Raw genomic sequence first — 23652 nt, forward strand, 5'->3', positions numbered from 1 at the left:
TTTAATGAAAGGGACCCCTTCTCGACCCTTAGCCACCGCTTTCATAACGGCCAGCACTAAAACAGGATATTGTTCCACGCTCTTTTCTGATTGGTCCGATAACTTGGAGTACGCTCTTAATACTCATAATCCGACAATGTCCGCCAGTCAGCCCCAAGCAGGGGAGCTACGCAAGAAGATCGTGGTGGCAATCACAGGCGCTACCGGAGCAATACTGGGAATCAATTTACTCATTGCCCTTCGCCATCTTAACGTCGAAACCCACCTGATCATGTCCAAATGGGCCGAATCAACCATCAAATACGAAACGGACTACCATCCTTCCAATGTCAAGGCTCTTGCCGAACACGTCTATAATATCGGCGATATGGCAGCTCCCATATCCAGTGGATCGTTTCACACAGATGGAATGATCATTCTGCCTTGCAGTATGAAGACACTCGCAGCGATAAGTTCCGGGTTCTGCAATGATTTGATTTCACGAACCGCAGATGTGATGTTGAAAGAGAGACGAAAATTGGTCCTGGTGACCAGAGAAACACCATTGAGCGACATTCATTTGCGGAATATGTTGTCTGTGTCACGGAGTGGCGCAATAATTTTTCCACCTGTGCCAGCGTTTTACATTAGACCTTCGTCGGTTGAGGATCTGGTCAACCAGAGTGTAGGGAGAATGCTGGATTTGTTCAACCTCGATACGGGAACTTTTGAACGATGGAGCGGGTGGAAAAAAGATTAACAACGTAAAGCTTCTCAGAAGATGTTACCGATTCTACACCGCCATCTTGATCAAAGTCAATCAACTGCTGCTTTGGGGGACGTAACTTTATTTGACTCCCGGGAATGCCACTTCCGTGTGTCTCGTTTATCTGTGAAATACGTTAAATCAGTCAATAAAATCGCTTGCAAGATTGGGGTCGAGTTTTGTTGAACCCACGCAGATAACGGGTGTAACTGGAAGATCGAGATTAGTCTACAACTCGGTGCTAAGGTATTTCTTGTTATGCGAGACACAAGAAAGCCAATCCCTTAGGGTTAGGGTCTAAAGGAAGTAGTTGTTGATTTTAATGAACAAAAGACTAAGAAGCTTAACGGTATAATGATGTCTCTTGCAACCGAGCTTATTCTGCTTAGAATGTGTTGCTAAGGCCTAGAAAAAGCACTTATTAACGAGCAGAAGCGTCCAGGTAGGATCTTGATAGCCAGTCCATTTTGGTGGCGGTCGGGTGGCCCCGGCCCCAGCGGATGCGGCGCTCGTCTAGGATCGCCTCCACGTGGAACTCCTCTTCGCCGTCACCGACTATTGCGGGCGGTTGCCAATCAGTCAGGATTTGGCTCGGGAGCGGGTCGTCATGCGCGGGGCGCAATAGAGACGTGAGAAAGACGGGATGAATTGGTGAGGGGGTGTCGAGGCGGTAAGCGTGAGCCATGTCGTACGTCCAGTTTTTTGGAGGGGCGGTCGGTCCGGATATTTCGGAGGTCAAAGCATACTTTGCCGCCAACACGATAATTGGGGGCGCCATCGCGACGACGGTAACCCTGAACCCTGAAACCCTGAAACTGATGGCCTGGCGTCCATGATGCTGACAATTCTCACATTCTTTAGCGTGTCTCCCAGGATGTTCCGCAGAATTTCCGACTTCACGTCAATGTACGTAGTGGACTTTTTGGATTTCTGATCTGGGAGGAGATGAGATTCTATCTTTTGCTGGGGCTCTCTTTACGTACCAATATGTTCCCGAACAACAAACACATAATCGCTCCAGTCATTGATTTCCGGTTCAATTGAATCGACGATCTTGTACTTTGATTTCTCCTTTTCCCAGCTACTTCGAGACAGGGCCAATGGAGCAATTTGAATCATTGTACCAGGAATTAGCCCAAACGTCGTATCTATTGTGCTGTGATCGTACTTCAGAGTGTTGAAAAAGAAAGTGTAAAGAATGTGACTGGTGAAAAACTGGTGAAAAAGAATGGCGACACATCATGCAAAGAAAAAGACTGTGAACGGCTGACGAAGGGCTTTTGCTCGCTTCTCCATTGAAAAAAGATGATATTGATGTATTGAGAAGTCCTGGAAGCAAAAGGTTCGTGAATCTCGACCAGCCGTGAAGCTAATTTCCCATTAAGAAACGATTGACAACCAAGCGTGACTACTCTGAGCCAATATCAATGTCGCCAAGTAATGAGAATTGAACCACCCTATGGCATTTTTCCAAGTAAACGTCAACAAAAAGTAATCTTGAGGTAAACGTGCCGAGCGTGCCGGTAAGTCGGGGCATGAAAAATACCGAGGTTCGAGATCAGTCAGGCTGTGTTCCGACGGGGAGATAAGCTTCGTATCGCAGATTACTTTTTGCCTCCCCCCGAGGTCAGGGCTCCCGAAGTCCGCGCTCCCGAAGTCCGCGCTCCCGAAGTCCGCGCCGCATGGCGTTTTTCTATCCCATCCATCACGTGGAACGGGACTAGCGAACAAAAGAGACACTCAGTTTCTTTCCCTTTGGTTATATAGAATCCTTTTGTCTTGTCTTCGTATTCGTTGTAGAGACGATACTTCCTATATTGAAATAAGCAACAACGAAAACAAACTGGGCAAACGTTGTATAATGGAAGGTAACGATAGTGTCATAACCAGATCGTCTGGGGCACTCACAAAATATGATCTTATTGTGGTCGGCTCTGGCTTTGCTGTAAGTTTGCGAGACAGGGAGCAATCTGAGCGAAGGCAGCGTGATTTACATGGTGACGTTGCCGTATAGGGGTGTATGACCACGCTGAACTTCCTCGAACACGCCAAAAGCTTGGGAAAGAGTGCTACAGTAGCCTTGGTTGAGGCTGGTAAAGAGGGGGAACGATGTGGGGCTAGCAGGTGCGACGTTTTATGTATTGGAAATGCTGAGAAGTGCGTGGGCTGACAAGAAGTTGTAGATGGACACCGGCGTTCTTTCGACTGGACAAAGGTGTGTCGTGAGAGAAATGCAATTGTGGTAGGCCATGCTAATCACCTGTGCAGACAACAAGTTTGACAGCAATTTCAAGAATGAAATAAAGGTGAGTAATTTAAAGATTTTTGATTTCGCCACGACTCATTGGTATCTAGCTCGTTAGGTTCGCGATCGTACGCCTTATAGCATGGAATCATCTGACTGTAATAGCAACGGGCTCGCTGACCAGGCATATTGTGAAAAATTGGAAACGGAAGTTCCCCATACAGTTCAGTTTCTGCTTGACCGTAAATAGCTTCATAATAGCTTGCTTAACTGGGAATATGTCTGACATTTCACGGCAGATGGCGTCAAGGTTGAGCACCGGACTGAGAACAACGTTTACCTTGGATTTGATACTGGTAAGTTTCCTTCATGGTTCCGTACTAGGTCGAGACAGATTTTAAAGCGTATTTAGACCAGAATTTTGCTAAGGGCGACGTAAGTATACTCAACGCACAGTGTTCTGTTCAGGCGTTTAATCATTGCAAACAGGGTGGCGGCTATGCCATTATTCTCAAACTGTTTGAGCATATTTTATCGTTCCCCAATGTGGACATTATGTGGGAGACAAATGCGGAGCAACTACTCACATTAGACGACGGTACTATCCATGGGGTTAGGGTTCGAAAAAACAATGGCTACTTTTCCCAAATTTTTGGCAAACAAGTTATGCTCTCTTGCGGTGGGTTTGAAGGAAATCGCGAAATGTGAGTGTAATGAAAGCCTTCTCGAACGACTCGGGACTAAGCTTCTGAAAGGATGGCACAATATGTTGGGCCGAGATCCGAGCAGCTGGGACTAGTTGCCCCAGGTCTCAAGTATAACACCGGTTATGGTCTCAAGATGGGTTTACAAGTCGGCGCTGCAACTGCGGGCTCTTTCCATGGGCTTCATGTGAGTATCCTCTCCGCCACGATCGAACATCACTAAACCGTGACAGTGCGAGCTTGTGGATACACGTTCTTCAAAGCCAGAGGCAACTGTCTGGGGTCACAGCTTCGGTATTGTGGTCAACGAGTAGGTTGAAAATTACCTTGGGCAGGATAATGTAAGACTCATGTCATCATCTACTTAGACACTCCAAGCGATTTTACGACGAAGGCAATCGATCGTACGTATCTTTTATAAGAAATACCGGTTCAAGACTAACAAATGTAGGCTTTTTGCGACTTGTGAAGTCATCGCTTACGAGACATGGCGAGGTGAGTTAACAGAAGCAGTTGAGAGTCCAAAGGCACAGTTACTCATCTTGGAATATTAGATCAAAATCAAAAGGCGTACTTGTAAGCGAACCAACGAGTCCCACATCTATTTAGGTCCGTTTAACTCACTGAAACCGAAGCATCACCGACGCCCCAATCATGGACCGCTTCAGACCGGGCTGGGTTTACGATACAACTGATCTGGAACCAGAAGAGGGTGACACAATCGAAGAACTTGCTGAAAAGCTTGGCCTCAATCCTCAGGAGTTGAAGCAGACTTTGGATGAGTACAATTCTTCGTGAGTGGGGGCTATAGCAGATCTTAGAGATCGTTTCATTGACTGGTAACAGGATTGATAACAAAGAATTCGACCCCATGGTTCTTGACGGTAAAAGGACCAACGGTCTGACGCCCAACAAGACTAACTGGGCAAATCCGATCAGAGTGGCACCATTCTACGGGTAAGATGTGCTCAAAATTTCCGGAAGTGCTCAATGAGGATTTGTTACTAACGAACTTCAAGTTACCCATTGACTGCGAAGGTTGTGTTTACATTTGGTGGCTTGAAAGTTGATCTTGATTCCCGAGTGATTTCTACAACTGGTACCCCTATTCCAGGTGAGAATAGACCCTACTGAATATAAACAATGTGTTTATATTGTTTGCACGTAATTAATTGCATGAATGTGTAATTTAGGTCTTTACTGCGCTGGCGAACTCAGCGGATTCTACTATAATGAAGTAAACTCCTAGTTTCGTTTCTCTTTATATCACACTGACAAATCAAATAGAGTATGTTGGTCTATGTTCCATGAGAGAACTGGTTCTCACGAACGTTCCGCTGCGACAAGATTTTACTCAGCCCCCCAAAAGCTCATACGATACTGACAATTGTTATAGACCCACCATGCAACAGTGCACTTCGTTGTCTCACATTCGGTCGACTTGCTGGAAAAGCTGCTGCGCAAGCGTTGTAAAAGAAAGTCTTCGTCAATTTCTAGACGATGCTGCAACGAAATGGCTACGGAATGTTTTTTTGCTGTCCGCAGCTCGGATTTTCTGTTTGGAATGATTGCTATTGTGGGGAATATATGTATATGATGCGATGTTGTATAAGTTTGCGGTTGGAAGTTGAACAACAATGAGGGGTTTGAGGTGATCCGTTGATCTGTTATTCTTGATCAACGGTCCCAAGGGAATTAAGAAATCTTCAAATACACAAAAAATTGCACTCTAGAAAACTTTCTGTGACCCAAATCTGGACGTCGTCGATGATTGATCATTTGACAATTCATGTCGTAACTGCTGATCTTTAACTAGTAATGATTTTCAATTACATCAGCAGGTGATGTTACCACGCAATGTATCGGGTAACGATGATCAATCATCAGACTCTTCCTGACGTCAGTCACCAGGAAATGGAGTCTTGTGTCCAAGAGCACATTATCACAAGACATTGATGGTAACTGTATTTGCCCATCGTATTGTCTCGGTCATTGTAAGAAGAGCGCGTCCTTTCTTACGATGATGCGGCTCAAGTGTGGTTCAGAGTTAATGTTCAATAGGCTTTAAATGCCTAACTCGTGCTTTGCCACATGTCGTTCAAGGTTTAGCCACATGCCATCAGCAAAGCTTCGATCGTCAGATCTTGTCTGCAGTACCGAGTTATTCTTGGTCACTGCAGAGTGTTACTCTCCTTATATGCACCTATATTACTCTATTGAGTATATAGTTGATATTTCAACATGTATATATGGACTGGATGGACGTGGGAGAATGGAAGACGGAAGGGGAGCCGAGAATCTAGTCTATCTGCCTCAATAGCCAGTCTCACGGACATTCAGGACTATATATATACATGAGAAAACACCTCAAACAAGGTGACAACAAGAATAACTCAAACTCCCCCGCTCGCCACAGCACACGTGCCTCCTCTGGAGTGGAGTCGATGGTGAAGACCAAAAACTCAGACTGCACTAACTTAGGCTAGAAGTGGAGAAACCACCCACACTCTGTAAGTGGAGGATGACTATTTCTCACATGCTATGGTTGCTTCCGGGTTCAAATACTTTTTCTGTCAACTTTTAAGGTTCTGTAATGTAGCTTTGAGTTTCTATATTATATGTTCCTTGCAGGAATGGTCGATTGTCCTGCAAGCGAATTAAAGACCATCTTTCAAGGTGCCGGCAAAAACTAGAAAGGCACTTTCGCTCCTCGCTATAGCGTCTCATTCTCTAGATTCATATCATTGGAGAACATGAGGCGCGCATTTCTTTAGATTGACGAGAGCAGCCATGTGTACTAAGTCTCTTTTGATATCGAAAGTACGAGACATAATCAAATCAACATAAACCTTTTTAGCAAGCTAAGTTGCCTAAATCCTATGTAAATTAAAAGGCTCGCTTAGTAGAAACCGGGTGAATGATATGATGATTTCTATCTACGTATAGATTTTCGGATCAGTGTAGCGCCACATGTTCCTTACTCATATTCACCGTGCGTGATGGGACCTTGCGCGAGCAGCCCTAACAGCGAGATTCCTGGCAAGTGGCCTATTACTATGTAAGGAAGTTTATGAATATTGCTATTGTATACAGACCTATTGAGATTCCTGTCTTTGAAAAGAAGAAAAGAAAGAGAAAAGAGGCGCGATTTGAAAGCTCTACAAGTTTTGTGTCCATCAAGGGTTAGAACTTGGCTTGCATATCTGAACTGTTAACCTGCTCTTGGTAAGAATGAGATCGCCCATAGGAATCTTTGATGTCAACGCGAACTCTTACGAGCTGAATTGAGCTGAATTGTTCTTAGCAGTTTTGCTTAGTCTCAGTGTCATTGTTGAAATTATTCAAAGGACGCGTTTTGACACTCTTGAATTGCACAAGAGCAGCTCTGCACTCGACGACACGGTAATATTGATCGGGACATCAAGCCGTGTAATTCTTGAAATCAGTTACGTCCGATATGCGCTAATGTATTCTCAGCAAATCTATGATGTTTCGTCCTGTAATATGTTGAGAAAAGGGGAGATCAGATGAGAGACAATGAACATCAAAATTGAAGATATATTCCGATGCTATTTTCTATCTGAGAACGGCCTCTTTCAGAAAAATGCATATAAAAACCGGTATTCCGCACTACTACTCTGTGATCCACGAAAGAATCAAGTGGAAACCCGAGGAGAGCATGAAGTAAATGAGCAAACCGCATAACCAGGCGCTGAGTAGCAGCCCGGTTCTGAATAGCTTCATGGGGTCAGCTGACCAATCGGTAGCTATTGGGCCAGAAAAGACCGCTTTGGATGGTGATATCTTCTATGAGTATGTGAGAACAAGTCTATTGCTTTGATGAACTTACTCGATGTCAATATGATATTTTGAAGCATACCTAAGTGCCCCTCCTTGAATTTACTACGAGAATAAGATTTGAAATGGATCTTTTGAGGAGACATGGGCTGCAAGCCAGATGATGGAATGGAAGGCATGCCGGTTAGAAGATGCACGGGCTCAATACATCTTCAATGCCTAACTTTAGCTAGTAGTAATAGCTGGACCGGTGAATAGGAAGCAGGAAGACGCCGCCAGGGCACGTGACAATGGACTTAGGACCCCGGGTCTAGGGACAGTGTCTCAAAACATGTTGAGTAGCATGTCAAAGTTATTCCTTGTTATTCTGTTCTAAGAGGGGCAGATGAACTGCTTAAATACATTATGGGTGCACAGACTCACATCCCTATCGGAACAACACAGCCACCGAGATATTCAACAAGACAGTTGACATAAGCCAATGGACGTGTGGCCGCGGCCATATGGCCAGGACGGAGCTAAGTCACGAGGAACATAGCCAACATATCCATATGGCTACAGACGACTATGTCGACTATGTTAAGGATTGGGTATATAAGAACGCTCATTTGCCATGTATTTAGTTTTCTCTTACTGTCTTGAATTAACTGCGATAACTTGAGTATACGTTCTTCTATCGAACAGGATATTCTATTGTTTCTTATAAGACTTTGCTCTCACAAGCCTTTCGTACCTCAGAAGCCTATTAACCTCGCCCGTTAATAGCTATCCTAGCTATACTCGACGATAATTATCACAACGGACATATAAATATCTATATATTTCTATATAAGAGAAGAGGAAAAAGAAAGACAATTAATACATTTATAAGAGAAGCCCGAAGGCAGCACAAGTAAGTGGGTCCAGCCCCTGAGAAGTAAGACAACTATCGAACTATAAAAATGCGTCCTTTTAAGCTGAGTGCCGATTGCGTCCCAGAAGTCAAGGACGATGGATTCGAATATAATCAGTCTTTGTATCCGTTGGATGAAAAGGACCACATATGGTGGCTCCCACCGAAGGAGCTAGCTTATCAGTTTTGGAAAGATTATTTTGCTTTTTGTGCGGACGCTGGTATTTCGTTCGCGAAGATAGACGATCAGTCATTCTCGTCTTTTTTGGCGGGAGTAGAAGGAGCAGAAGAAGCATTCGCGCTATGGGATGGGATGACTAGAGCTGCAGATGACGTTTTTGGCGTAGGAAGGTTATTCATTGCATGGCCCATTGTGAGCGTACATTCAATGGCGATATCGGCATGGGTCTGGCGACCAGCGGCATGAGAGTGGTGATTAGAAACACCGACGATTTTGATGAATTGCATCATTACATCTCGAATGACGCTAATTCCCGATGCAGATATGTTTATGTCTGGCGCTCAGTGGGCAGAATATCATGCGGTGCTTCGCGCATTCTTTCCAGGACCAGTGCTCTTGTCCGACAAAGCAGGAGAGCACGACCTCAGAGTTATACATAAGCTTATTGCGAAAACAACGACTGGCCGCTATGAGCTTGTGAAATCTCATCAACCTGCAGAACCACTATCCTCCCGCATCTGGGAACCATCTCTTGACTCTGGCATCGGCCCCGCAATTAAGGCTGGATCATATTTTCCTGCTGCGCATTCATCGTCGCTGGTCATGTGGAGTTCTCGGGACGGTGCAGCGTCTCCTTCTACCGACGTCCTGCTTCCTTCAGACTTCTTAGATCTACTTGGCGCGCATATTCTGGAAAGCACAAAGTATGCTCTGTGGTTCTCCGAGATGCAGAAGATGATAACTTTTCCAGACACGTCAGGTCTGCGCCCCGCAATTCCGCTAGCAGAAATTACATTACAGCCTGAAGGTCACGAAATTATTGTTGTCGCTCCGTTTCATAAAGTGGGAGACATCGAAATTGCTCCTCTCGGTTTGCCTAACAAATATACTGGTTTGGCCGCTATTGCAGACACAAAGGTCGGCGACGAAGCGCTGGATCTATCAATTTTATTTGAGGGCAAACTAGGATTTATTGTTACCGACTCTAGTCGTATCAAAGTTTCGGTTAATTGTCAGCAAGTTGCTTTCAGCTCAACTGTCTTGAGCCCATCAGCAACTCCAGTTGTCGTGGACCTGTAAGTATTCGGAAGACGTGAAGGGCTCTGATTATTGGACAGTGGAGGTCTCATGCACGTGATTAAGTAATCATCTATCAGGTTGGCAGTTTTAGATCCACCTGAATTTAGAATGTGATAGATATAGATGTCCTACACCGCTTTGGCGATATTCATGATTGTTATAGCTGAAATATCTAGTATAAATCACTACACATTGGATTTGAATATTGGGCTTTTAATCACTGTAACGGCAGTAGACTGTGGACTGGACTGGAATCAGACTGAACTCCCTGGACGAAATAACTGGCTTGCAATCTCATCTGGCCACAATGTCTCTCATTATCGCTGTAAGCGCCTCGACTGCAGAGTTCTCAACGATGGCAGTGATGACGAAGCAGCGCACGGAGACCGACTCACCCCATCCACGATGCCAGCTCTTTACTATCGAGTCGATCAGCGGTAGGCAGCTATATCAATATCCCTGACGACGAGGTATTCCGCCAAGGTCGCCCACGGCCGGCACCGGTCACTGAGCGGCTATGGGCATACTTTGAGACTACGACTGTTGATAAGCTTATCAACAGACCCACTCCTTAAGGAGTGGGTCATAAAGAAGACAAATAAGAGGAGGTTGCCGTGGAAAGGTTGTTTAGTGCGGGCCCCGGCATTGGGGGGAGAGACTTGCTCGGTGTTCGGAATGAAGGCAGATATAATGAGAATGTTGATGCTCGTGGGATAGATGTACGATAAATTCGATAATTGAGTATTGTACTATTAGCGTAGGCAATATGGTCGATCCTGGAAAAACTATGTAATTATTTTGCCAATTTTAGGGCTGGACACGATATCGCCAGAGGAAAATTCCTAGAAATAATTTAGGCGATACGATATGCGATATTGAAGTTGAATATCGTATCGTATCGCCGAGATTCCGCTTGATTCTCATCACCGTCTGAACCCTCCTTGCCAAATCCTAACCCTAATTTTAATGGCGTTAAACTGGTCTCGGTACTTTTTCCTGCGAATTATCGCCCAGTTGGCAATATCGTATCGTATTTTATGCGATATGGGCGATACGATATCGCCAAGTGGGCGATAAATAGGCGATAATATCGCCAGACTTTTCTGGCCGGCGATACGATATGCGATATGGGCAAAACCCGGCAATCGTATCGTGTCCAGCGCTAGCCGATTTGCCGATATCGTATCGTCAATATCGGCTATGTCGCCAAATCGGGTAACAGCGCTAATGTCAGGAACCTATACAGTTAGGGGTGAACACGAATACGATTTTCTCTATTCGCATTCGCATTCGCCTTCGCAATGCGGGACACAAACTTTTTTTGCGTAACAAATAACTCAGGGTCAGGGTTAGTGCAATATCCGGCTCAGGGTAATGAGAAATGGGCTCTTTGTCCCGCCACAGTAAGCGCGCCAGAATGGATTCTCGGGAAGGGGATATAAAATGCAAAGTTGCGGTCAGATAACGGCCACGAGTACATCTCAAACGAGATGACAAATTCCTTAACGACGTGGGTATCCACCATTAGTTTTAGGGATCGCCGGGATCGGTACGGATAAGAATTGTCGTTATCCATATCCGTATCCGTATCCAGGTAGCATATCGTTATCCGTATCCGTATCCATATTCAGAAGAAATGGGCTTATCCGTATCCGTATCCGTATCCGTCATATCTACGGATATCCACGGATATCCACCTAGGAATGACAAAATATGAATGAAAGATATTACAATCATCACTAATATGAAATATACCGTTCAACTGGGCTAAAAACGCCTTCTTGAGCTTATGAGTCAATAAGACCGTCGTATAATCGTTAAGATCGATCCGGCGATCCATACATATGAACCCGGCTCACCTTGCTCTGCAAAGTGCAAATGAGCTATTCTAATATACGTAATGGATCGGTTTATATTCAGACATACAAGCTGCTGTTATTGTTACGGTTTCCATATTCCGGGTTCGGGTAGTGTGGCTCAGAAGCGGCGCTGAACGACATTACTAACGTTCCTCGCAAAGCTACTGCGTAAACCTTGGTTGTTCCTTATGATTATCTATTCCCGAGACAGCCGAAAAATTCAATACCTCCCTAGGTAATAATTTGCTTGATAACTTTATTTATGTGTCTTATCCGCGGATATCCGTGGATATTATCCATGGATATGACTAATCAAGATTGCTTTATCCGTATCCGTATTTTTGACGGATATCCGCGGATATATCCGTTATCCGTGTATCCGTGCCGATCCCTAAATTTAGCTTAAAGTACCGTACACGCCAGAGCAGAATGGTGTGAGTGAACGGATGAATAGAACTTAGTTGACATGGCCCGAACCATATATACTAATTACATCTAAACTACCAAAGAATTTCTGGGGTGAAGTGGATATGTCTTTTATTTTGGGCGACGGAGCAGTGACGTGGAAGTCACGCCGACAGTCAGTAACTGCACTGTCAACAACAGAGGCTGAATATATTGCACTGGCTGATGCAGTCAGAGAGCTTTTATGGCTAAGAATGCTACTTAGAGAAAAAGGCAACCGACAGTCTCGTCCCACAACAATCTATGAAGACAATCAAGGGCGTATCAGTCTTACTAAGGATGCGACACTGCACAGTCGTACCAAATTGATATAAAGCTATTTTTCTGTTCTTAGACCAGAATTAATTCGTAGCGACGATGAATTAATTTGTAGTGATGGTGAATTAATCATAGTGAAGATGAATTAATATGTAGTGACGGTGAATTAATTGTAGTGAAGATAAATTAATTGTAGTGACGGTGAATTAATATTTACTGACGGTGAATTAATTTGTACGATTGCTTGATCACTAGAAGTAGTTAATTTTTCACTGATGGAGAGAAGTTTGAATTTGACCAGCAGTTGTACAAGAGTGAACACGAGAAGCATCGAGCCAATGGCCCAGCTGGCAACAGCGTTGGACTCTGGCGCAAGCGAAACGAAGCCGATAATGAGGAGCACACCGAACATGGTCAGCACACCGTACATATATAGCGTTCGACGGCCACAATACGTCATGAAAATCCACGAGAAGACGGTGCCGAATGCGCCAAGGGCATATTGAGTGAGAGAAAAGTTGAATGATTGGTTGGTGGCCAAGCCCGCTTGTTGGTAGAAATATGTCGAGTATCCCATCAGCGCCGAGCCGCAGAGTGCCTGCATCGACCAAACAACACAGAATATCTCCGTCCTTCTCAACACTGTGCCCTTGAAGCAGTCGAAATATGACGGTCCCTCAGATATTTTCCGCTCCATCTCGTTTGTGTGGATCATCATAGCAACTTTCTGCTCCGTACTGAAGTTGTTATCGGCTTTGCGGACGAGCCGATCAATAACGGCCGCGGCAGCGAGATCTGAAAGCCGTAGTTTCTACTGGGTCGCCTGTTAGTGAGCAGAGAATAATACGATATCCACACCATGAAGAAGTGGATGACCATAACAGCTTCGCGAGCGTTCAGTGCCATGTGCTTTACCAACACGTCAACTGGACCATGAGCCGAATCCATAGTACGCCATGAATCAACATACGGACCATATACCTACATTTGCCACGCAATAGATGAGATTGCTATAACTCTGCAATAATCTTGACATCTATTTTACCTGAATGGCGACAACACTCATATAAATACTCCAGAAAACGCCAATGACGGAGGTAAATGCGATTCTCCAAGGAACAGGAACAAACCCAAAATTAATATACGACACAAATGACCACACCAGCAACGACGTTCTCCAGATATCGGGAACGCCGCGTCCGATATTCGCGAACGCCTTTTCAATATCACCGTCTTGCAATAGAGACATATACCCAATAAACGTACAATTTGCCCAAATACTGAAGATAGTTTCTGACAATAACACTTTGATTGTTATGTTGAGATGGTGATATTTCTTCGGTCCCTTGTAACCCTCATGTTTTCTAATTCTCGAAATCGTTCGGTCTCTTCTTGGTCACTGACATGGGAATATTCAACTGTTGATGGAAAGAACTTGTCTAAGATAGCTTGCCATCCAAGCAGTATCGGAGTGAATGCCATGCCATACACAACAAACTTGACAATTGACACATAGTCGATTTGAAAATTATCAAGCTACATACAAATTAGCTAGTACTCACGAAAACCGAGAGAATTCGCTTACTTTATGCTCACGCCTGGCAACAATCAGCTGTCCTAGTACATTTGCAATTGTGCCAATCACAACTCCTTGTAATACCCGAAACGTAACTGACCAAGTTGTTGTGATTAACTTTTTAGGAAGCATCAGGGACGTAATAAAATAAGTTGAACCGTCACAGTCCCGAGTTGTCATAATTCCAAAACAATATGTATATACCCTTCACAGACTGCCTGAGAATGTAAATAAAAAAGCATCCAGAGATTGCATCTCTAACAAATCTGCGCCGGAAATGTTTGATGCAAAAAGCACATGCCACAACTGAGACACGCTAGACCAAATTCCGTATACTAGCCGACTCTAGACGTCCAACAGAAAGAGCCGAGCCAGAAAAGAACTGAATCATTTTCTGTAGTTATGGTAACAATTTGTATGGCGTAATTGCTGATGACGATAAGCTTGAATGGCTTAGCGTTTTCACTGGCAATCTCTTATCAATCCGGCTGTTAAGTACTCGGAGTTAGCCGCACAGGTACCGAGATAGGGTACGCATTTGTGTTATGATATGGTGCATTAAGACTAGTCGCGACAACCCTAACCCGAAATGACATATTTTCTAGTACCCTTAACATGACGAATAAGGAAATTTTAGCTCTTGTCTGCCCCTAGTAGAGGCTACTAAGTACACGTTAGGTGAAGCAAATATACAGTTGATATATTTCGCGACCATGACATATGTCCTGTGCGCCTATTGTCTCCTGGCCCCAGTCAACTGGTATTCGGCATACATAAGATAAGAAAGATAAACCTACATCCTTGGAGCACCCATGGATCACCCTCCAGTTTTCACGTCAATACAATCACGGCCAATCCAATGATGCTCTAGTCCGACAAATGAAGCCTGCGCTATGACCACTATAATTCGCAAGATATCGAGCACGCGCCGGAAATGTTCCGCTGCTCGCTCCGAAGAGTAGCTTCGGAGCTAATGGAGCAGACGGTTCAGTCGTGCGACGACGCTGGATGGGCTGCTGAACAAATTAGACTCCATCGTCAAAAATGTCGCGCAATCTAGGACGATAGTTAAGCAATTATTAGCGCAGCGAGGTAGTCTCGTGAGCCGTGGAAGCCAGTATGGCCGTTCGCGCCTCGCCACAAGACAATTGATGTCGAGATGCAGGAACCGCGGTTGAGCGCTGTCGCCAAAAGCTTGTCACGGCATAAGAATGACTGATTCATGTCTGCACTGTGCACTGCACCGGGGCCAATCTCCGAGACCAAGCAGTACTGTCAATCGTTCCTGGTGAACGATTGGCGCATCCGAGGCCACATGAGTCGAAATGCAAGCAATATTCCGAGTGAGCTGTTATGTTATGGACGGCTCAAAATGCACCGCACCGCACTTCAGTAAATTTATCTAAGTTATTTCACAACTGGATAGGCACTGTCCATATATTTATTTTAGCGCCTGAGCTGACAGCTGTTAACAGTATGTACACTACTGGTGGAAGGTTCACGGGTCGCTTATCATAAATAATGAAAGTAGCTGCCTAGGAGCCCGTTACATTTGTGCCATGCACGGCATCGCTGCATTGCAGAATATTGCAGGCTAGTCACAGGTCTGACAATCAGGCGAATACGCCGCCAACCTTCGATAATTATTATTTGTGAATGTCGATTTTCCCTCGCAGCGAGATCAATCTCCCTTTCTCGGCCTCGCTGTGTAGGTTATCCTGGAACCTGAATCTCATGACTCTGATAGGATCGTTGCAACCACGTTAACAGGGCTGTAGGCGGATAGGCGGATAGGCGGATTTGGCAGTTAGGACACCCGCCGCGGATACGTATCCGCCATACTTTCGATTGACGGATACAGATGGCGGATATGGCGGATAATCCGTATATTCTTAATTAAATTGAAAAAAAGTCAAAATCGACCTTACCTTTGCATAGTCCGACAAGAGGTTATGCTAGCACTGTCGTACACGCTCACATGTAGCCGGGATCCCGACCAAATAAGTTGCGTCTGCTACAGCGAGTCCATTTAGAAAATTCAAATACATGTTAGTGAACTTTGCGAAATTTTTGAAGAAATTAGATATATAATAACTATTAATGAATTTTGCAAATTTTTAAAGGCGGATGGCGGATTTGGCGGATCCGTATCCGCCATGCTGTTGAAAGGCGGATAAAAGGCGGATGGCGGATACTGATATGGGAAAATTTGGCGGATATCCGCATCCGCCACTACCCTGACCACGTACAGCGTGTATCTAACTATGCCAATAAACTGCCGAGTACCAATCCAGGGCACAACCATTATGTCTTAGTGCGGATAATGCGGTGCATGAAGTACAGTAATACTCTGCAGCTCAGGGGACCGCCACAGTTATCATTGTCCGACGACTAGTGTGACTAGTGACCGGGCTATCAGCCACCCTTGGAGCATGATTGACGTGAACTGTTGTGCCAAAATTAAAGTTCCACAGCGGCAAAGTGTGAGCTTTTCTAATCAGAATTGGTGTTTACACTCTAAATACTAAATATACCGATAACTACAGTTATGTCTTTAGAAAGTAAGGCAGTACTCGTTCACCCTACCATTAATAATATCTAATCCAACAGATGTCCAAAATCAGGGATAATGTCCCGACTCGGGTCCAAAGTATCCAACCTCAGGGACTGCCAACAAAACCTGCTGTCCCACACCACCGTCGACGCCTGCATACGATACAGTATTGCCCCACCAGTTCAACTTCTTGGGATGATAATTTACCGCGAAGAAAATGATAATCGCAGAGAATGCAACACCGGTATCCAACGCAGACGATAAAACGTAGTTGTACTTTTCCCACCAGGCGAGGTATCGGCGTCTAATAAAGTACATAAAAATAATCGAAAGGTAGAAGCCGGGCGTGATGTATGAAAGATTATATGGTGCCCAACTGGCCATGCCGCCAATAATGAGGACCGGGTTCGCGAAACGAAAATATCTCGGAAGATATCTCTTTGCGAAATAGAATGGAATGATCACAAGCGCGCCAATCAGGAAGCACCATTGTAATATTGGATACAAGCCGTTGAACATCCGCTTCGGTCCAATCACACCCCACGTTATCGAAGCGGAGTAGTAAGTTCGCGGTCCAGGGCAGGTAAATCGTTGTGGCTGCTTGGGGTCGCAGAGGTCGTCAATATTCGCAATTTGCCAGTTCACAACTCCGATTGCAACTATGCATTGTATCAAACTCGTGAGTATCTGACCTCGGAAGACGGCGCGGGGAGGCATCTTTGAATAGTGAGCTATCTTCTGGTCACTGATATAGCTCTCCGCCCGGTCATCAATATTGTATCCAAACGCTTTCAAGATCATGAGCGCAGACCCGTTGCCCGGAAACATGTAACCGGAAATTAACTCGCACAAGACGTTTAAACCGAAACCATATCCAGTAAACTGCATGTATCAACGAGATTGAAATGAGGAAGACGAAGTTGATGAGAATGACGACAATCAAGCCTTTTGAGAGACACACCACGCCTAAAACGAACGAAATGACAAGAACGACCAAAAACCATCAGTCAGGCACTTCCTTGTGCTTACGCATCATGCGCGAGAACGGATCATCGAATCGATCGTAGTTGGAACGCTTACGGTCCTTCAAGTCTGTAACAAACTCCTTCATGTTGATCATAATAGATCGTCCTTCGCTGATTAATGTCCACAGAATCGACGCCGGGTAAAAGGCGAAAGTCGACCCATACACCATCAGGTCTCCAGGAAGTAGAATGGAGGAGAATACTTCTGATACTTCGACTCGTCCAAAAGGCCGTTGGTGAGAATTTCCGATACGGCGTACACTTCATTGGTATTAGTTCGCAACGCGTTCGTGTTCATTGGGAGGTAGGAAGTCCATTTGTAGTTCGTCATATACATTCCAAGAATAATGAACGCGCTGATAAAAGTGCCAATGTATTGGTTAACTTGAGAATAAAACGGTGTGACCAGTGGAGTAACAAACGCCGCAATATCCCAATCGAAAGTCGGCCACGGATTGATTCCCAATCCCATTACACTGCCGGTAATCAGTGCCAGGTTAAAATTGTGTGGAGCAATCCAGGTCATCCAATTAAACGTGCTAAGTGCTTGGAATATATAGTCAGGGAACCAAAAGTAGAGGAAGGATCCAGCGCAACAAATCAGGAAGAACCAATATCGAGAAATGGTCCATCCGTGAATGCTCTCTTTCTTCTCCGGCTTCAAAAGCGCACGGCTCAAAGCAATCGATGGCAACACCGAGGGCCAAACTGCCTGCACGGTGTGAGCACTCGATTAGCGAACACACTTTCCGATGGGATTAGCACGTACCTTCACTGGATATATAACCCATCGACGAAGAACACCAGCAAACCCAAAGCCAAGGAACTGTGTCGAGAAAATGAGGAGAGATTGATATCCTGGAGTAGCCCAAGTGTTTCCGTAAAATATAGGAAGTTTCTGGACGACAATATTATACAAAGCAACATAAGCACCTCCGACAGCGACGTTGAGCATGACAGTAGTCAGCATCTGCTCCTTGAACGTCCACGGACCGGGATTGATGGAGTGGCGCTTGCCTCGGAAGGTGAAACCCCAGTCGGGCAGAAGTTCCAATGCGCGCCCGCAAGGGTAAAGGAACAACTGAATGACCGTAGAACTCAGTGAAATCGAAGGCTGACGAGGACTGAAGAATTGGCGGATTCCTCCTAACTTCCGGTATGATTGCTTCCTGGCTACTAGAACCTCTCTGCAAACTACACACAGCGGATTAGACACGCAGCGCCGGTCCACAGCGATACGGTCCATTGCGCGCCTGATGCCTCACGACGCCACTCTATCGTGTCTGCGGCAAATATAACATGTAGGTACATAGGTACAAAATATAAAACTCCGTCGCGTAAAACATTGCATGAACCCTGCAGCCGTGAGTCCGGGTATCACAGGCCAGTAGTTTATTCCATTAATGTTCTAGTTCAGCCAGTGAAGTAGGGCGGCGCTATGCCAACTAGCAAGTACTAGTATGCGAATGGCAGTTGCCACCGAACTGTCTCGTTTCGAACACACTTAACACCCGCAGAGTTAATAAATCAGGCGGGTGAGTGTCGTGGCCCAGACAAGAGTAGACCACATTGCCCACACACGTCAAAATCGCACAATCAGGCACAAACGAGCATTAGCGCTGTGGTAGAGTCAAATCTGGCCGCCAAGCCCGGACGCAATACGGCTCGATGCTGAGTGCATTCGCCAAAAGCTTGTCACCTCGTATTAGTGAACTATGTAGGTGCAGCACTGCATAGGGTAGTTTGCACCGGAAGCCATCACAGTCAACCGGTCCCAGTGAACGAGTTAGACCATGTGATACATCGGCGAGTCGAGTGGTTTCAATCCAACTAGCAACATAACCGGAGCGACTTTTCTATGCTGTGGGCGGCTCAATGTTCAAAGTACATAGATTCGGACAATGTATCTATTGACCACCAGATAAGAGCCGTCCAGATACTTACTTAGTAATTGAGTTGACATCCTTAGATAGATTGTAGGCTACTAGCGGAAAGTGCCGCAGGATGCTTATCGTTGATAATTAAGGTATCTTGTCAGGGATAGATAGCTAGTGTCGGTGCACGGCACCGCTGGATTTCAAAATATTACAGGCTACTCACAGCTTGGAAGTATCTGGCAATCAGGTGAATCCGGCACCGACTTATCCGTGCCAAGGTAACACCGTAACACCTCGCCGTCCAGCAAGCTCCTCGTACCTGTTCCCTTCATATGGGTTTAGCCCCACCAACTAACCGACTTTTCTGTTTGCGCTAGGACCGCTGCACAATCATGCAAGAGCCCCTGCCCGCTCGAGGCGCATAAGATTGCCGGACAAACGTGCCCCTGTTACGTTTACACTTTTCAGTCCACTTGGCACGGGAAGACACAGTTCGGATAATGCGGCGCACGAGTTTTGCGTTTGATGTCATAGCCGTCCTGAATCGGCTATGACTGGATTAGTACTCGTATCGTGTGCAACGATTGCTACGATGCTGCGGAGAGATTCGTTGGAGCTCACCGTGGAGTACGGTCGGATTCACAGGAGACGATACACGATCTACACGAGGTGACTGTAATTCTGAGTGGCTTAATCTAGGATATCCTTGTTATATATTTTTGAGATCGACGTATTGATATATTTTCGCGGCATTTGTGTGCGGATGTAGCCTAGTTTCCGGTTTACGCGACGAGAAGAGGAACTCAGCTTCCCATGAACCCGTCAGCCCCAATCTTAATCCATCTACGTCCATCTTGCCTTCTAAGCAAGTTTGCTGCTTGCACTAATGGATAGCACGTTAGCGACGTCTGCGTCGATAAGATCCAAGGGTTGAATTGCGCTTGAAGTTCTCCGTCCTCAGGGGACATGACGAGCCATGACTCGGTGTGATCAGCCCCTGAAAACTCTTACTTTTCCGAACCTTTCTTTTGCACACCGAAAGTAGCAAACGCTGAAGCGGTCCTCCTTCAGTTTGGCTCGCTCTTCAATCACTCGAGAATAAACGAGGTCCGACACTTCGTATGGCCGAGCAGGTTGAGAAATTAATACCGTCCAAACTGGGCACCAAAGAATAGTTAGTACACTCTCAAATGCACGCATGCATGGCTCGATCACGCTAACAGACAGTATCTTTCCAGCTGGGATGACTTCTATGCCCTTGAGCAGCAAAATTTCACTGAAAACTCTGACGACGAGGGCGAAGTCTGGTTCGCGGATGTCGACGCCGAAGACAAGATTATTGAGTTTCTCATCGACCGCACTGCATCTTCGGACACGGCACGGAACGACAATTGCCCGTTCTCGCGGACATCTACATCGGTCATTGATCTTGGCACCGGCAACGGGCATCTACTCTTTAGACTAAGGTCTGAAGGCGGGTTTATGGGCAGGCTATGCGGCATCGACTACGCCGAGACTTCTGTAGTGTTTGCCCGACAAATTTTGGCCAAAAGGAAGGATGAGCACCAAGTTAACGATCCCGTCAATAATATCACGTTCGAGCATGTTGATCTTTTGAACTTACCGAACGACATGAAAAATGAAGCGTGGGATCTCGTGCTGGATAAGGGCACCCTCGACGCGATTGCCCTCAATAGCGAAGTCATTAGGGATGGCATGACAGGCGTCGATCTCTTTCCCACAGTTGTACGAGATGAGCTTGTCCGAGTCGGAGGCATAATATTGATCACTAGTTGTAATTTTACAGAGGAAGAACTACTGCAGCTATTCAGTGTTGAAGGTACCTAATTAATTCACCGGTTTTGGTCTAGCTGGTGCTAACTGTTAATAGGATTGCAAGTCTGGAAAACTATAAAATATCCCGTTTACGAATATGCCGGCATCAAGGGCCAAAGTATTTCCAGTGTTGCATTTAGACGGACAAAATAGCGCACATAAAGGTGCAAGGTATCAAGGCAATCCAATTGTATATACAACGGTGTTTTGCATTCCTACCGTAAAACTCAAAGGATAATGACAGACTGACGTGAAAAAGAACAACCCAGAACAACCACATAAGCTATACTTTCTACTCGCATAACCATTTATGTCTTCCTCGAAAACTCAACCCGCAAAATCAAGTTCTCGAAACCACGACCGTTCATCCGCTCGCACGCCCGCGTCGCATTGTTAACATCGTAGTAGCTGATGAACGCATACCCCTTCGACCTGTTGGTTTCTCTATCCTTCGCCAAGTACAATCGCTGGATGCGACCAAATCGTTCAAACAAGCGGCCGAGATCATCCTCAGTGACGTCTTCGCCAATATTCGAAACCCGTAGGGTGGCACTGTCATCCCGGTCTCTATAGCTGGTCATCTTCTCACCCTCACCACGGCCACCAGAAGCGCCAGTGCGACGGAGATGCGGTGGCACGTATGCGGACTTCGCAGGACCCGTTGTGGGAGCAGCGGCAGCCGATGGCTCTGGAGTCGCCGTCCGTGGAGTAGAAGCGTTGGAGTCCGCCGCCACATCCGCAGTAGGTAATCTGTCCTTATAAGGGCACCTACTTGTGAAATGCTCACCACCGCACGTCCGGCAGGTGATGGCCTTGACCTTAGCAGCTTCAGCCTTGCTGATTTCGACCTTCTCCTCTTTTGACTCCTGCGTCTCATTAGTTCCATCATCAACACAGTAAATTAGATCCGCCAATGCACACCTTCCAGCCGACAATGAGTTTCAGAGGAGTGTTCTCTCCGACACTAGTAGTCTTAACATCTGGACCAGGTCTTGACCCGCGCTCCAGTCCGAACTTCGCCCAGCGCTTGCGTTCCGCAACAGATGGATTAACTCGCTCCTTAACTACAGTCGTCTTAATCTTTTGAGTGACTTTCACCTTCTTTCCCGTATCCGGATTAACACGGTACGAAATCACGGTCTTTGTGCCGTCGGGGTTAGATGTAACCAGCGGCGCGGGAAATCCGCTGTCGTCGTCATCGTCAGCCCAGTTGGTGGTAGATGGCTTCCTGTCAGATATATTAGTAAACATACGCTTCCGCAATACATATCTACATACGATGCAAGGTCGGGCATTATGGGGATGTGTTGCCAATAGAATGTGATTGCTCTTTAAGGCGATGAGAAAATTTGTCGCCGTAAGTGTTGCATTTTAGCCCTAACCCAGTAAACTCTGCGTGAGCCCTAACCCAACGGGGTCAACCTTAACCGGTACTGCTTTCAACTGTTCGCCTCATGGTTAAATAGTGTCATAGTGCGCACCTAACGATATACCATTTTCCTTCCTGCGATTCCGGATGAGCTCTAGTTCAGTCATGGAGCAGATCCCAACAACGGTGCCGCAGACACTACGTATGCCGCTAGTGACAATCAATACAACTCATCAAGCAATTCTGGTGGGACAGTCTAACAAGCGGCCAGATAAAGTCAACTTCTCTATGACAAACGACCAGCGTCGGCAGCTATGTTTATACGCAGACGAGCATCCCGAAGCGAATCAGCGACAGCTTATTGAGTGGTTTCGAGGACGATTTAATGTTGCGCCGTCGCAAGCTGCTATTTCCAGATGCTTAAAACGCAGAAGCGATATTCTCCAATCCTGCGAGCGCGATCCGAATCTCAAGAGACTTAAGAAGGTCACTTTTCCGCTTATGGAAGATGCGCTGTCGAAGTGGTATACTGAGTATAAAGGGCTGGTCCCAATAGATGGCAATGTCCTGAAGCAACAAGGATCGTACTTTCTACGGGTACGAATGCTGCTCGAGTCAATCGCGCCTACAAGCTAATCAATGTAGACTCTCTACCCTCATGCGGCCGAAAATGCATTCCACTTCTCAGACGGTTGGCTGGCGCGGTTCAAATCTCGACATAATATTAAGAGCGATCGATTAACGAGTTCCGAGAGTACGGTCTCCCGTCTTCGATCGTTACAGGAACAACTACCCGCAATTCGTTCGAGGATATCGCAGTACTCACCTAAAGACGTATTTTGCATGGATGAGACGGGCTTGTTCTACCAGACGATTGGCAACGGGCTACTCACGAGTCGATTTGGTCACAACGCTATCGAGGAGCAAGAACGGCAACCTGGTGCCTATCCTGGAATCTTGAAGGAGAAATTTACAGTGGCTGTTTGTACCAACGCCGATGGCAGCGAAAAAATGTCGTGTTGGGTCGTTGGCAAATGCGCAAATCCCAATTGCTTTATAAATGTTGAAATGTCAGGTCTAGGAATATGCTACGCTTTTGATCCGAACACGAAAATGAGCGCTACATTGTTTAAGAATTATCTGACGTGGTTCGATCACCATATGGCTGGTCGCGGCGTATTGTTGGTG

At 45.8% G+C, this 23652-nt stretch overlaps 9 protein-coding genes across 9 annotated transcripts; 5 read left to right on the forward strand and 4 right to left on the reverse strand.

The window, feature by feature from the left end:
- Nucleotides 1-136: 136 nt before the first annotated feature.
- On the forward strand, nucleotides 137-739 carry POJ06DRAFT_199148 (flavoprotein; the record flags this gene model as incomplete). Its single annotated transcript, XM_056185142.1, has 1 exon — nucleotides 137-739. The coding sequence occupies one exon, from the start codon at nucleotides 137-139 to the stop codon at nucleotides 737-739; it is 603 nt and encodes a 200-aa protein (XP_056042941.1).
- Nucleotides 740-952: 213 nt separating this feature from the next.
- Nucleotides 953-1824, reverse strand: POJ06DRAFT_136044 (uncharacterized protein). Its single transcript, XM_056184459.1, has one exon. The coding sequence runs from the start codon at nucleotides 1521-1523 to the stop codon at nucleotides 1167-1169; it is 357 nt and encodes a 118-aa protein (XP_056042942.1). The 5' UTR covers nucleotides 1524-1824; the 3' UTR covers nucleotides 953-1166.
- A 935-nt stretch (nucleotides 1825-2759) lies between these two features.
- On the forward strand, nucleotides 2760-5426 carry POJ06DRAFT_257112 (FAD binding domain-containing protein; the record flags this gene model as incomplete). The annotated part of the gene is made up of 18 exons (XM_056188110.1): nucleotides 2760-2869; nucleotides 2929-2960; nucleotides 3014-3051; nucleotides 3101-3108; nucleotides 3156-3232; nucleotides 3290-3346; nucleotides 3403-3425; nucleotides 3480-3694; nucleotides 3746-3881; nucleotides 3928-4004; nucleotides 4063-4098; nucleotides 4146-4189; nucleotides 4249-4270; nucleotides 4330-4488; nucleotides 4541-4651; nucleotides 4714-4808; nucleotides 4888-4931; nucleotides 5091-5426. Coding segments are annotated over exons 1-18 (1355 nt in total), but the record flags the coding sequence as incomplete, so codon positions are not given.
- Nucleotides 5427-8414: 2988 nt separating this feature from the next.
- On the forward strand, nucleotides 8415-10220 carry POJ06DRAFT_302411 (uncharacterized protein; the record flags this gene model as incomplete). Its single annotated transcript, XM_056190763.1, has 4 exons — nucleotides 8415-8757; nucleotides 8911-9641; nucleotides 9822-9970; nucleotides 10081-10220. The coding sequence occupies exons 1-4, from the start codon at nucleotides 8434-8436 to the stop codon at nucleotides 10218-10220; spliced, it is 1344 nt and encodes a 447-aa protein (XP_056042944.1). The 5' UTR covers nucleotides 8415-8433.
- A 2255-nt stretch (nucleotides 10221-12475) lies between these two features.
- POJ06DRAFT_269556 (uncharacterized protein) lies at nucleotides 12476-13175 on the reverse strand (the record flags this gene model as incomplete). The annotated part of the gene is made up of 3 exons (XM_056189378.1): nucleotides 12476-12478; nucleotides 12538-13038; nucleotides 13086-13175. The coding sequence occupies 3 exons, from the start codon at nucleotides 13173-13175 to the stop codon at nucleotides 12476-12478; spliced, it is 594 nt and encodes a 197-aa protein (XP_056042945.1).
- Nucleotides 13176-16287: 3112 nt separating this feature from the next.
- On the reverse strand, nucleotides 16288-18779 carry POJ06DRAFT_296367 (OPT oligopeptide transporter protein-domain-containing protein). The gene is made up of 6 exons (XM_056190540.1): nucleotides 18648-18779; nucleotides 18152-18528; nucleotides 17586-18094; nucleotides 17387-17493; nucleotides 17274-17323; nucleotides 16288-17239 (listed from the first exon to the last, which is right to left on the reverse strand). Exons 1-6 carry the CDS (start codon nucleotides 18691-18693, stop codon nucleotides 16424-16426), a joined length of 1905 nt encoding a protein of 634 aa, XP_056042946.1. The 5' UTR covers nucleotides 18694-18779; the 3' UTR covers nucleotides 16288-16423.
- Nucleotides 18780-20086: 1307 nt separating this feature from the next.
- POJ06DRAFT_136240 (methyltransferase domain-containing protein) lies at nucleotides 20087-21354 on the forward strand. Its single transcript, XM_056184462.1, has 3 exons — nucleotides 20087-20433; nucleotides 20498-21099; nucleotides 21151-21354. The coding sequence occupies exons 1-3, from the start codon at nucleotides 20381-20383 to the stop codon at nucleotides 21246-21248; spliced, it is 753 nt and encodes a 250-aa protein (XP_056042947.1). The 5' UTR covers nucleotides 20087-20380; the 3' UTR covers nucleotides 21249-21354.
- On the reverse strand, nucleotides 21151-22422 carry POJ06DRAFT_136243 (eukaryotic translation initiation factor 3 subunit G-domain-containing protein). The gene is made up of 3 exons (XM_056184463.1): nucleotides 22374-22422; nucleotides 22017-22323; nucleotides 21151-21961 (listed from the first exon to the last, which is right to left on the reverse strand). Exons 1-3 carry the CDS (start codon nucleotides 22388-22390, stop codon nucleotides 21404-21406), a joined length of 882 nt encoding a protein of 293 aa, XP_056042948.1. The 5' UTR covers nucleotides 22391-22422; the 3' UTR covers nucleotides 21151-21403.
- A 137-nt stretch (nucleotides 22423-22559) lies between these two features.
- Nucleotides 22560-23203, forward strand: POJ06DRAFT_136264 (uncharacterized protein). The gene has a single exon (XM_056184464.1). The coding sequence runs from the start codon at nucleotides 22612-22614 to the stop codon at nucleotides 23098-23100; it is 489 nt and encodes a 162-aa protein (XP_056042949.1). The 5' UTR covers nucleotides 22560-22611; the 3' UTR covers nucleotides 23101-23203.
- Nucleotides 23204-23652: the final 449 nt, after the last annotated feature.

Source organism: Lipomyces tetrasporus (assembly GCF_029532465.1).
Source record: "Lipomyces tetrasporus strain NRRL Y-64009 chromosome Unknown POJ06scaffold_7, whole genome shotgun sequence".
NCBI lineage: Eukaryota > Fungi > Ascomycota > Lipomycetes > Lipomycetales > Lipomycetaceae > Lipomyces > Lipomyces tetrasporus.